The 13,514-nt window shown below is 36.5% G+C and overlaps 1 protein-coding gene across 1 annotated transcript in view; it reads right to left on the reverse strand.

The window, feature by feature from the left end:
* The window catches only part of NAA15 (N(alpha)-acetyltransferase 15, NatA auxiliary subunit), an 87,987-nt gene that overhangs the window by 21,531 nt on the left and 52,942 nt on the right, over positions 1-13,514 (reverse strand). Inside the window, exons 12-16 of the mRNA XM_008581993.1 lie at positions 12,189-12,261; positions 9,130-9,299; positions 7,324-7,476; positions 6,652-6,780; positions 4,621-4,834 (exon numbers count right to left, since the gene is read on the reverse strand). Coding sequence (XP_008580215.1) covers positions 4,621-4,834; positions 6,652-6,780; positions 7,324-7,476; positions 9,130-9,299; positions 12,189-12,261 — 739 coding nt within the window. The remainder of the gene's footprint in view (positions 1-4,620; positions 4,835-6,651; positions 6,781-7,323; positions 7,477-9,129; positions 9,300-12,188; positions 12,262-13,514) is intronic.

Raw genomic sequence — 13,514 nt, forward strand, 5'->3', positions numbered from 1 at the left:
GGGCGCGACACTGAGGGTTGCGATCCCGTTGCTGGTCCCGGTCCAGTACGGGCGCGACACTGAGGGTTGCGATCCGTTGCCGGTCACGAAAAAAAAAAAGACAAAAAGGAAAAAAAATAAAAATTAAAAAAAATAAAAATAAAAATAAAAACATAAGAAAAAAAAGATAACTTCTCAATCAAATAAAGGGTAACTACAAGAAATTTACTGTAAATATCAAACTTCATGGTGAAACATTAGAAGCTCTGCATCTAAAGATAAAAAGGCAGTAAATACACTACTGTCCCGACTAATCAGCACTGTTTTAGCAACCCTAACCATGCAATAACACACGGGGGGTGGGGGAGTGAGGGAGGTAGGTATAAAAAGGAAAGAAACAAAACTACTACCGTTTACAGAATAATGTAATAGCCAACACAGAAAATTTTCAAAAATCAACTGAAAAATGACTAAGCCTAATATCAGAGTTCAATAAGAATACCCACTTGACATACAAAATATTGTACCATATTGGAATATTGTAATGGTAAGAAGTACACATAGGAATAATGATAACAGTAAATTTTTCAGATTTATGTACAATTATACTAAAAAAAAAATAACAGACATATGCATTCTGGTATGCAAAGACTCAATATTATTTAAGGCCTACCCTCCCCACTCACTCCCAAATAGTACTCTGTATGAGAAATGCAATTCAAACCAAAAACTACATAAGAAATTTTCCAAAAGACAAGCTAATTCTACAATTCGGCCTGTATTAGTCCATTTGTGTTGCTATCACAGAAATACCTGAGACTGGGTAATTTATAAAGAAGAGAGGTTTACTTGGCTTATGATTCTGGGACAGCTGCATCTGGCATGGGCCTTAGGCTGCTTCTCCTCATGGCAGAAAGTGGCAGGCAGCCAGCTGATACAAGCAGATCACATGGCAAGAGGAAGCCAATAGAGTGAGAGAGAGGTGGTGCCAGGGTCTTTTAAGCAACCAGCTCTTGCGGGAACTAACCAAGAGAGAACTCACCCACTACCCCTCTTCCCCCAGGGAGAGCATTAATCCATTCATGAGGGATCCACCCCCACAACTCAAACTGCCACACTGGGGATCAAAATTCCATATGAGTTCTCGGAGGACAATACATTCAAATACCATCAATGCATAAGCAAAAACCTGCATGTAAAACCATGAAAATTCTAAAGAAGATACAGTATTAGATTAAGAGAAATAGATCATACAAACAGAAACATACTTGTGTATTGATGTCAACATCATGCAAGTTTTAATTATTATGTCTTTATTGTTTTAATATATGTTAGAACAAGAAACCATGCCCACAACCCACCATGTTACATTTTCAGGATTTAGTTCATGATAAAGGTGGCATTTTTAAATCAGTGGGGAACATGACAACTTATTCAATAAATACTGTTAAAGAGTTAGTTTATTTGCAGGGGTGGGGGGGGGAGCCACCTTCCACTTCACATCATATATAAAAATTAACTCCAGATAATTAAAGACCCAAATGTAAAAATAACCAAACAGTAATATGAGAAAAAACCAAAGATATTCATAAATATATTTTTAATTTTGAAGTAGAAAAAATCTTTCTAAAACCCAGAAGCCATAAAATATAAGACTAAATATTTGATCTCATAAAAATTAAAACTTTTACACGATAGATACCCACCATAAATAAAGGTAAACCCAAATGACAGCAAGATAATATAAATATGCAATCCAATATAACAAGAATTAATGTCTTGCACACGTTTAAAAAGAAAACTTCTTCTTTTTTTTTTTTTTACCAGTAAGGGGATCGCAACCCTTGGCTTGGTGTCATACGCACCACGCTCAGCCAGTGAGCACACCGGCCATCCCTATATAAGATCCGAACCCATGGCGTGGGCACTATCAGCACCACACTCACCCGAGTGAGCCATGGGGCCAGCCCCCCCCCAAAAAACTTCTAAAAATCAAGAAGTTTTACAAAAGTGGACAAAAGAAATGAACAAGCAATTCACAGAAGAAACCCAAGGTCACATGAAAATATATGCAGCTGTTCCACTCCATTAAAAATCTAGGGACTATAAATTAGATACTTTGCCCAACATAGCAAAAATGTAAGGAACTGATAATTTTCAGAGTTAGTGATAATGTAAAACAAAAGACAATCTCAACACAGTGTTGGTGGTAATAAAAACTGATGAACCCTGTGTGGAAGGCAATTTGACACTATTTCAAATTCTCATACCCTTTGACCCGGCAATTTCCACTTCTAACAATCTGTGATAAATAAATATGTGCATAATGATGTATAAGGACATTTATATAGAAATTTAATGGTAAAAAGAAATCCACATAGGTTCCTACATAGCCATTAAAATGTTAATGGTGGAAATAATCATGATGATAAGATGTACCCAGACATGGAGCAGTATTATTAACTCGGGTGGGGAGTGGAGGGTTTGGGGTTTGCCTGATAGTGGGTATGATATAATCCCATTTATGACCAAAAAAAAAAGGAACAACCCTGAAATTTGTGTGTATGGTATATATACACAAAAAACTCAAAATTGTAATTGTGCATAAAAGAACTATTCTTTCACAGTGATAACCCTCTGGAAAGGAGATGGGGTGGGAGAAAAGTGAAAGGGGATTTTCATATTGGCTAGCTGTATTTCTGTGTTGTTTCAACTTTGTATAATTAAAGTTAATTGTTTATTATTTGTATAATTTGGAGGGAAGGCAGGAGGATTGAAAAGAAAGGTAAACAAAAGAAGCCAGAGAGTCATAGCTCTCAACTTTACTGTAAATTATCCAGCAGATTCTTCTTATTGGTATTTTCTTTCAAGTTGAAGCAACACCAACAGGTAGAAATAGATTCAAGTAAAAATCTGCACAAGGTTTTAATGTGTGACCTTAGAAAATTCTAAACTGTCTTTTGGCAACAGAACGTAAAAAGTAATAACAAATTAACAAAAGGATTCAAAAGCTCTTTAGCAGGAGGAAGGATACAGGAAGTAACCAACCGTATCATCAAAAGTGGAATAAACAGTACTTAAAAAAATATCTGACACACTTTTTTTTTTCCTTTTTGTCTTTTTTCGTGTCCGGCAACGGATCGCAACCCTCAGTGTTGCGCCTGTACCAGACCGGGACCGGCAACGGGATCGCAACCCTCGGTGTTGCCCCTGCTCCTCGCTCAGCCAGTGAGCGGCTGGTCTGTATGTGGGATCCGAACCCTCGGCGGGAGCGCCGCCGCACTTCCCAAGCGGCGCACTGTAGCAGTGCGCCACCGGGCCGGCCCCTGACACACTTTTTATGCCCCAATTCCCACAACATTTTTGCCATCAAGTCACAAAATATTTGAACATACAATTAATTTATATCCTTCTACAGAGGAGATCACTTTCATTCTGAGATTTTTTCCCAAATAACCGTCTAGGGAAGACTTCTCCCTAGTCATCCTGACACTCTGCTATAAAAATGGCACATTAGAAACAGGTCAAGTGATGAAGTCACTGTGCAATTTTCCGAGGTTAATTCCAAGCTGGCTTTTAATGTCCAAGCACTATTTATCTTTTAGTAGGTTAACCTATAAATTACAATTAAAAAAAAAAAACTAGTTACACTAACTGCCAACACTAATTATGTAGTTAGCATTTATAGTAAAGTAGTTAGCACTTTATAGTATTGGGTAAACGAGATCTTAAATGTAAAACTCACAAAATTCAAACTGCTCAAATGCTAATGACCAGTTATGAATTAAATTCTTGTTTAAAAAAATTACTGTTTTGGGGCCGGCCCGGTGGCGCACTGCTACAGTGCGCCGCTTGGGAGTGCGGCGACGCTCCCACCGAGGGTTCGGATCCCACATACAGACCGGTTCCCGCTCACTGGCTGAGCGAGGTGCGGGCGCAACGCCGAGGGTTGCGATCCCGTTGCCGGTCCTGGTCCGGTACGGGCGCGACACTGAGGGTTGCGATCCGTTGCCGGACACGAAAAAAGACAAAAAAAAAAAAAAATTACTGTTTTGAAAATACAAAAGTAAATAATATTTTTTGCTATTTAGAGAAATTCATAAAATAACCACAATTTTCTAACCTTATATATAACATTTTCCCAACAAGATGCTCAATAAAAATCTATATTATTCAAAAACATAAATACACATACTGCTGTAGACTGGATGCACGCCCAACCTCACTGGGACTTAATCCCCACTGTAACTGTTGAGGGTGGGAAATACTATTATGATAATTGAAAGGTGGGGCCTTGAAGAGGTAATTAGATTCTGAGGATCATGACTAGTGAATGGATTAAAAATGGTGGTCATGGGCATGGTTCTGAGGGCTTTAAAAGGAAAGCACGTGAAGACATTTTGTCTCTTTGCTCTGCCATTTTCACAATGTGATATTCTGCTGTCACTGTTGCCACCACCAAAACCCTCACCAGATGTATTCCCTGCACTGTGGACTTCCCAGCCTCTGAAACTGCAAGCAATAAATTTTGTTTTCTTTATAAATCACCCAGTTTCAGGTATTTTTGTTATAAGCAACAGAAATGGACTAATACACATACACACACCACAGCAAATAGTAAGAAATCTTTGAATACTATACCTGTATCAGCTTCACGTTCTTTATTCTCATCTGTAAGGGGGTTGTCATGAAGCTTCAAATAGATCTCTATAGCAATTCTTGCTGCCTTGAAATAAAATGGATGCTGTCGAAGTACATCTTCTAGTTTTAATAAGTCCACATATGATCTAAGGGTAATCTTCCTCATGCAGTATGTATGAAAGTCAAACTGGTCATCAGTGATTTCTATAAAATGCTGACAAAATTATCTTTTTATTATTATACCGAAGTACAGCAATATCTAAGAAAACTATAACATCAAAGGCCTGGAATTACTTGTTTCTCTGGCATAAAAAAATTAATATTAAAAATTGCAATCACTCAATATACTTTGCATATCAAATAAGCAAATACAGCTGGCCATCACCTAGCACAGGATAAAACATATAGTAGGTGCTAAATTATTTGTTGAATAAAAAGGAAGTACAATACTTTAAAATACATATATAAACACACTATATATAAATATATATATTTCCTTAATCATACTTAAAGCTATTATAACAAATCAAGCATTATTTACTAGTACACATAATGGTACAGTGCATTAGATTCACATTTTAAACACTAAGTTTTTATATTTAGAGCAATCTGCAAAGGATTATAATATATATAGTATTTGGCAATTTTTTTGAGGATACAAATTTGAACCCTATGCAATGGGAGAGAAATCAGCAAGTAAGTCAAGCAACCAGCAACTTCCACATTTTAGCTAAGCTCTGGTGTTCTATACCTGACAATACTACAAACGTGAAATTAATTGTATAAACTATTTTTACTTGAAAAACACAAAAAAAGAAAAGCCAACTATTAGTGACAGAAATAAAAGTGAAGACAACTAAAAAAAAACAATGATTTTATCAGAAAATGAGGAATTACATAAGGTACAGAAACATTGTGAAGTGGCCTTCAAAGCTTTTACCTTATCAAGGATACACGCAATTACCAATCAACCCCAAAACAAACAGGCTTCTAGGATTAATGAGCTACTGAAGAAGCAGCAGCAATTTAGGGCCAGCCCGTGGCTTGCTCAGGAGAGTGCGGTGCTGATAACAAGGCCATGGGTTTGGATCCTATATAGGGATGGCCGGTTCACTCACTGGCTGAGCATGATGCCGACAACATCAAGCCAAGGGTTAAGCTCCCCTTACTGGCCATCTTTAAAAAAAGGCAGCAGCAGGGCCGGCCCGGTGACGCACTGGATAAGTGCGCCGCTTGGGAAGCGCGGCGGTGCTCCCGCCCGAGGGTTCGGATCCCACATACAGACCGGTTCCCGCTCACTGGCTGAGCGAGGCGTGGGAGCAACACCAAGGGTTGCAATCCCGTTGCCGGTCCCCGGTCCGGTACGGGGGCAACACTGAGGGTTGCGATCCGTTGCCAGACACAGAAAAAGACAAAAAAAAAAAAAAAAAAAAGGCAGCAGCAGCAATTTGAAAGAAAGGTTAAAAATCAATAAAAACACAGCCAAGATACAAAATTTCCACAAAGTTTTTAAAAGGAATTCTTACAGGACATATAGACAAGAGAAGCTGGCTGAAAACATAGCCTGTAATAATTCCATCATAAAAACTGAAAAAAGGGCCAGGGTCCGGGGTTTGATCTCTGTACCGACTAGCCGCCAAAAAAATTTGAAAAAAGTAGGGCCGGCCGGTGGCGCACTGCTACAGTGCGCCGCTTGGGAGCGCGGCGGCGCTCCCGCCCGAGGGTTCGGATCCCACATACAGACCGGTTCCCGCTCACTGGCTGAGCGAGGCGTGGGAGCAACACCAAGGGTTGCAATCCCGTTGCCGGTCCCCGGTCCGGTACGGGGGCAACACTGAGGGTTGCGATCCGTTGCCGGACACGAATAAAGACAAAAAAAAAAAAAAAAATTTGAAAAAAGTGAATATAGCTTTTAAAAATCACCTACTGTGAATTATAAAGAGGGAGAAGAGAAAAAAACTATAGGATTTGCCCAAAACCTTCGACATATTACAGAATAAAATGAGAAACTCATGTGTATAAGGTACTTACTCTTTCAATCTCATGACATTTCTTAAGTGCGTCACCAAATTTATTCATCGCTTTATAAGCCTGGGCACACTCTGTCTGGAACCACATGCATTGCATTTCATTCAAATTCTCTACCGCTGATGTTCCTTCCTATACAAAAATCACATATATTCAAGACCACTTCTTACCAAATATATCATTCCACCATAGGATATAAAAAGGCAAAGGTGGTCAGCTGATTTAAATTCTTTCAAAATAATTTTTTTTAACCATTCTTAGAGTAAGAGGGAATCTTTAATATGTGAAAGAAACTGAAATTCTCTTTCTAACCATTAAGAATAATATGTAGTGATCAAACAAAAGGTCTACCTAATTGGGGGTAGGGATTAACATAAGAAGAACACTAACACATAGGTACTCAATAAACATTAATTCCCTTAGCCCCTAAAAAATTCAATTAAACATACACCAGTATAAACCAGAGTTTAAAAATTCATTGCACAACCATCTAAAAAGAAAATGTTTTATACTAAAGTTGACCTCAGGTTTTTCTGATATGGTGACTTAATTAAAATCTGAACTGTTTTGATATTAAAAATATTAAAAACAAACTTTATAAAATGAGCAGGGTATACAAATATGAACTGGCTCAAGTCCTGTTTATTCATAGGAAAGAACACTAGCTGTACAAACCCTTGTAAACTTTGAGCACATTTCTTCAGCCTCTTTAATCAAATTGGCTTTTAGCATGTATTTTGCACACTTGGAGTTGATAAATCTGTCTGCTGTATCCAAGGCTTGGGCCTCATCCATCCATCTTGCAGCTTCTTTGATATTCCCAGCATGCTTACAAAGGACAAAAGCAAAATAAATCAGTAAGTATGGTAATTTTACTGTGCAGGTAATTTGTTACCTGTTAATAAATAATTAAACAAATGAAAGAAAAGGTATTCTTCTGACTCAAGATGCAAATCAATGTAGAAGCATGCATTCCTCCATAATATAAGTCCTGATACCTTTCTGCCCATCTAGAATGTAGGCTCTCTGACAGTAAAGACTTGCTTTAATAGTTACATCTACTTGTAGTGAATTCAATTACGTCCCCCCAAAACTCCCTGAAGCTTGAATTGTGTCCCCTAAGTTTTATGTATTAGAAACTTAGCCCTCATTGTGACTGTTAAGACGGTGGGAAATCCTATTACGGTAATTGAAAGGTGGAGCCCTGAAGGGGTGACTAGATTGCAGAATTGTTTGGTAGTGAATGGATTAAAAATGGTGGCCAGCGGCATGGTTCTGAGGGCTTTAAAAGAGGAGAGTCTGCCTTGCTCTCCCTGCTCTCTCTGCTTCCACAATTTTGCAGTGTGAGACCCCTGGGTCACTGTCACCACCACCAGATGGACTTTGGACTTCCCAGCCACAGAAACTTACTATAAGCAATAAACTTCATTTTCTTCATAATTACCCATCTCCAAGTACTTTGTTATAAGCAACGGAAACAGACTAATACACTACTGTTCTATCCTCATTGCTTACAACAGTGCCTGGCACATAGTAAATATTAAAAAATAATTGTTAAAGCAGAATAAATAATAATAGAAATCTTTAAATTAGAACAACACAGTTCAATGTAAAATTCACAAAAGGCAAACAGATGGCCAAATTTATACTCCAAAGAAATCATGAAAATGTTACTAATTAGGACTATTAGAGGACATTCACCAATGACCCTTATAATGCATCTAACTAGTCCATTCAGCAAAGCCACAAAACTGATAAGCACAACCTGGCTTTAAAAAGTGTTCTTAAAATATTACTTAATTTCATTATTTTCTTCCTAAATGAATTATTGGTTTACAGTCACTCCCTCAAGTGCTTTGATTACTAAATTTTATTTGCAATAAGACAAAGAAGAGCCAATGTTAAGATGATAGAACATATGATTGGAGATTCTCACTCAATCAGGGCCCAGTTGAGGAGTCAAAAGAGATAAAAGTAGAATTCGTAAAAGAATCTTCAAATTTTAATTCATTAGCAATACCAGATACTAGTAGGTAATTATACTCAAATGTTAATAGAAACACACACTTCACAGCAAACATAATTATTTTGGGATTAAGCATATTCTTACTCCCCCAAATCAAGAAAATAATCATATATATGAGAATATATAAACACAGATAGATGAATAATCATATGTATGCATATATGCGTGTATACAGATATAGACGAACGATCAAATTAGCATGACCATGACAATCTGCAAGTAATCAGACTGAGAAGTGTACTTCTATTTTTTCTTTACTTTCTTTTTTTGGAAGAAGTTCCTAAGGAAATGTACTATACTTGTCATACCATGTTTTTGAGTCATCAATTATGTCATTTTTCTTACATTTAGAATCTCTAAAATATAGAAATAATTTATCACTAATCTCATTACCTTATAAGAAAAAAAGAGCAAAGATTTTTACCTTATAAGAAAAAAAGAGCAAAGATTTTTACCTTATAGATTTTAGCTTTCACAAGAAAGAGTTCTATCAGCGTAGGTGTGCTTTCAATAGCAGTATTTATGTATTCCAGAGCAATAGATGGTTGACCAATTTTGTCATAATGTTGTGCCAAGTAGTACTGGACCCAAAGTAATGTGGTTGGTGGTTCTTCCTTTCCATCATCTTTAAAAAGCAGGGGAGGGGGAAGGGAGAGGGAAGAAACCAGATTAGGAGTTACATATATCAAGAGACTACCTCCTCAAAATGTCTCCTTTACTAGTAAGAAAAGTAGTTTGAGGTAGTTTATTTATATAACTAGCTATAAAACTACCCCTGCCTAAGTTTATAAGATCTTTGGAAGAACCATGTTTTCTATTCTATATCCTTATAGCCCCTAGCACAATATTTTGCAAATAATAACTTTATATAACAAATATGGGAGATAAAATAAGATCAAAGATACAACCAATTATCTAAAAAAAAAAAACTGAGAGGGGTGGAGCAGACAAGTCATACTAGAACTATTAGAGTATATTGATCAGGGTGTTATTTATGGGGACGGGGTGGACATCAAAAGAAATTTTCCATTAACTTGAGGTTTAAAAAAAAAAAAAGCCCTGGGTTTCTAGCTTATGCATTAAAGTCTACACAAATATACTTGTGATGTGGTCTTTTGAATTTTGGTGATTATAATATTCTTAATAGATTTTAATATTATACGCCCTGGGTTTCTAGCTTATGCATTAAAGTCTACACAAATATATTTGTGATGTGGTCTTTTGAATTTTGGTGATTATAATATTCTTAATAGATTTTAATATTATACTGAATATGCAAAGATGCATAATTTAGGTTGAATGAAAGCTACACCCAAAAAATGAGATAAGTAGAAAATACTTAGTCTCCATTTTAGTTCATGATTTAATTTTAATATACTCACAAGAAATGTGTAAGTTAAATACACAACTCACATGTTAAAAAATATCTTTTAAATACAAATTTCTAAAATCTGTGAATTGTTATCTGCTTTCAAAGAAAGCAATAAATTGCTTATTTTTTTTCTAGTAAAAGTAAGATGGCTCAGTGGACAAACAATAGGAGTGGAACTCACCAACTCCCGATCTGATAGATCTGCAACAAAAGTGCTGCATATTCTTGGGCATGTCATTGAACCTCTTCCAGATTTGTAATATATGTAGGAAAATGCTGATAATCAAAGGAACATCATGATGATTAACCAATGAAACTATGGTAACGCCTTTTTAAAAGTACTATTAAAATTAATTTGAGACCTAGAAACAATGATCAACCCAATAGCAATGAGCATCCCAGGTCCCATACTGGGCTTTCCCATTATAGGAACCAGATCTCCTTGGAAAAACAATTGATTCCAGATCTGTAGTGGCAATGTACAAGATATCCTGGAATATCCTGTCATACTAAGCAGCAAAGAAGCTATCAACTATCACCATGGCATGTGAAAAACAGGACCGTTTGAGATTTAAAACTTCAAATAAATTTAAATCCATGAATTCATAATAATACTTTTTAAAAATATATTTACCATCTTTGAAGGGACCAATAAACCAAATCATTAGGTGATAATCAACCAAATTTTAAAAATTGGTAAAAAAAAAAAAAAAAAAAAAAAAAAAGTAGGGGAGAAAAAACTTACGCTTCTCCTATACAAACTGAAATATTGGGTAAGCAGATAACAGATGAACAGAAATTTCTTTTAAGATAATAGAGAAGGAATGATATAATATCACCAGTTGGTAATTCTTATCACTTGCAGACATCAAACATTATACGCCTACTGATGGAAGAATACACTACTACCTACAAAATAATCTTTTTTACCCTTATGTTTAAAAACACAAAAACAAAAGCAAAACTGGTTAGTCAAGCCTCTAGTCGGACTTGTCCGTTAGAAGATTCTGAATGACAAATGTTCTGTATCTTCTGTCCAATAAGGTAGGCATTAGCTATATGTGACTACTGAACAAGCATTTGAAGTGTGGCTACTGCAACTGAGAAACTGAATTTTTTATTTTACTTAATTTTTAAAATTTTCATTAGCCACTTGAGGGGGAGAGCACAGCTTTACGACCAACTACCAATTTATAGAAAATTCAGAAGACAGAGGAATAACATATTAAGTAACACATGGGGGTACATTCAGCAAAATTTGGACTGGGAAAACTCAAGAAAAAATTTCTTCAGCAAATAAACTATAATAAGAAGAGATGGAAGAGAAACCTATAGTCTAAAAGAGACTTTTTTTAAAAAAAAGATGACTGGTAAGGGGATCTTAACCTTTGACTTGGTGTTGTCAGCACCATGCTCTCCCAAGTGAGCTAACCAGCCATCCCTATATAGGGATCCAAACCCGTGGCCTGGATGTTATCAACACCACACTCTCCCAAGTGAGCCATGAGCTGGCCCTAAAAAAGAGACTTAGAAGACTTATTAACCAAACTCAAATAAAAATCTTATCTGGATCTACATCCAAACAAACTTCAAAAAAGGAAAGGAAAGGAAAAAAATATAACAGTTGTAATATAACTGGAAATGTGAACATGGACTGGATATTCAATGTTAAGAAAGTATTAATTTTCAGGTGTGATAATGGCATTACAGTTATGTTTTAAATTAAGCCCTTATCTTTACAAATAATGAAATATTCACGGATGAAATGATGTGATGATTTGTTTCAGAATAATATGGGAGTAGAGAGAAGTAGGTAAGGATATAGATGAAGTCAGTTTGGCCATAAATTAAAATACTGAAGCTGAGTGCTGGGTAAATAGAGGATTCTTATATTATTGCATTTAGTTTTATAGGTGTTTTAAATTTTACATAAAAAATTTTTTTCAATAAACTAATATGGTTCTTTTCTAACAAAATATTATCACACAATGTGCAAATTAATGGATTTTCAGTTTAAATGGAAAAAATTTAAATGCACTACACTTACTGACTAAATAATTAATAACTGACCTTCTGATTAAGAATTTCATAATGTATTAAAATTTTCAAGATGTTTTTAAAACATAAAACTTGAGCACTTACCATTGGGATTAAATAACCGGCAGCTTTTTAGAGAGGTTTCATAACCTACTACTAATTCTTCTATGATTGCCACCTAGAGTACAAACACACAAGCACACGTTAATAGAAAAAATACACAGTTACTATTCCTGTGTGAACTCTGTTATTTACTATTAAAGGACTAAAAAAATACCCCAACACACATACACCTTTATAAATCTCTTAACTTTAAATCAAAAATAATCATACATTTGGGCAGATATGCATTAAGACACAACTTTTTTTTTTTTTCCTTTTTGTCTTTTTCATGACCGGCAACAGGATCGCAACCCTCAGTGTTGCTCCCGCACCTTGCTCAGCCAGTGAGCGTCCTTTTTGTCTTTTTCATGACCGGCAACGGGATCGCAACCCTCAGTGTTGCTCCCGCACCTTGCTCAGCCAGTGAGCTGCCGGTCTGTATGTGGGATCCGAACCCTCGGCGGGAGCGCCACCGCACTCCCAAGCAGCGCACTGTAGCAGTGCGCCACAGGGCCGGCCCAAGACACAACTTTCTAAAAACCTATTGGTAAACTCCCTTTCCCTGCTAGAAAATAAAGCATCAGCTGAACCAGAAATCTGAAAAGGGGTGGACAAAGAGAGGCAATGTTGTGAATGATTTATATCTTGATTCATTTTTATCTCAAATCACATAAGTAATACCCACAGTGATGTAGACTGGATGCCCTCCAACCTCACTGAAGCGTAATCCCCACTGTAATTGTTGAGAGTGGGAAATCCTACTATGGTAATTGAAAGGTAGGGCTTTTGAAGAGGTGATTAGATTGTAGGACCATGCCAAAGTGAATGAATTAATAATGGTGGTCAGGGGTATGGTTCTGAGGGCTTTAAAAGGAGAGTATGTGACAGGTTAGTCTCTCTTTGCTCCACCATTTTCTGCCATGTGAGACCCCTGCTTTGCTGCTGTAAAGCCACCACCAAAGAAGACTCACCAGATGTGTTCCCTGGACTTGGGACATCCTAGCCTCTGAAACTGTAAGCACTAAATTTCATTCTCTTTAAATCACCCAGTCCCATGTATTTTGTTATAAGCAACAGAAATGGACTAATATACAGTTAATATTTGCTCTTTAAGAATCAAGAATTAAATGCTATATGAAAACCTAAATTCCCTAAGTAGATGAAAGTAATCAACTCTAAATTTCATAATACAGGGGAAAACATCAGTAAAAGTGAAGCATAGAACAGTTGGTGGGTTTCTGAGGTCCCAGAGAATGGCTGTCCAGGTTCTGGTTTCTCCCAAGTTTTGACTATTCTACTTGTTCCTGGATTCCTGAAAGATCTATGAAT

This window comes from Galeopterus variegatus, unplaced genomic scaffold, assembly GCF_000696425.1.
Source record: "Galeopterus variegatus unplaced genomic scaffold, G_variegatus-3.0.2 Scaffold2500, whole genome shotgun sequence".
NCBI lineage: Eukaryota > Metazoa > Chordata > Mammalia > Dermoptera > Cynocephalidae > Galeopterus > Galeopterus variegatus.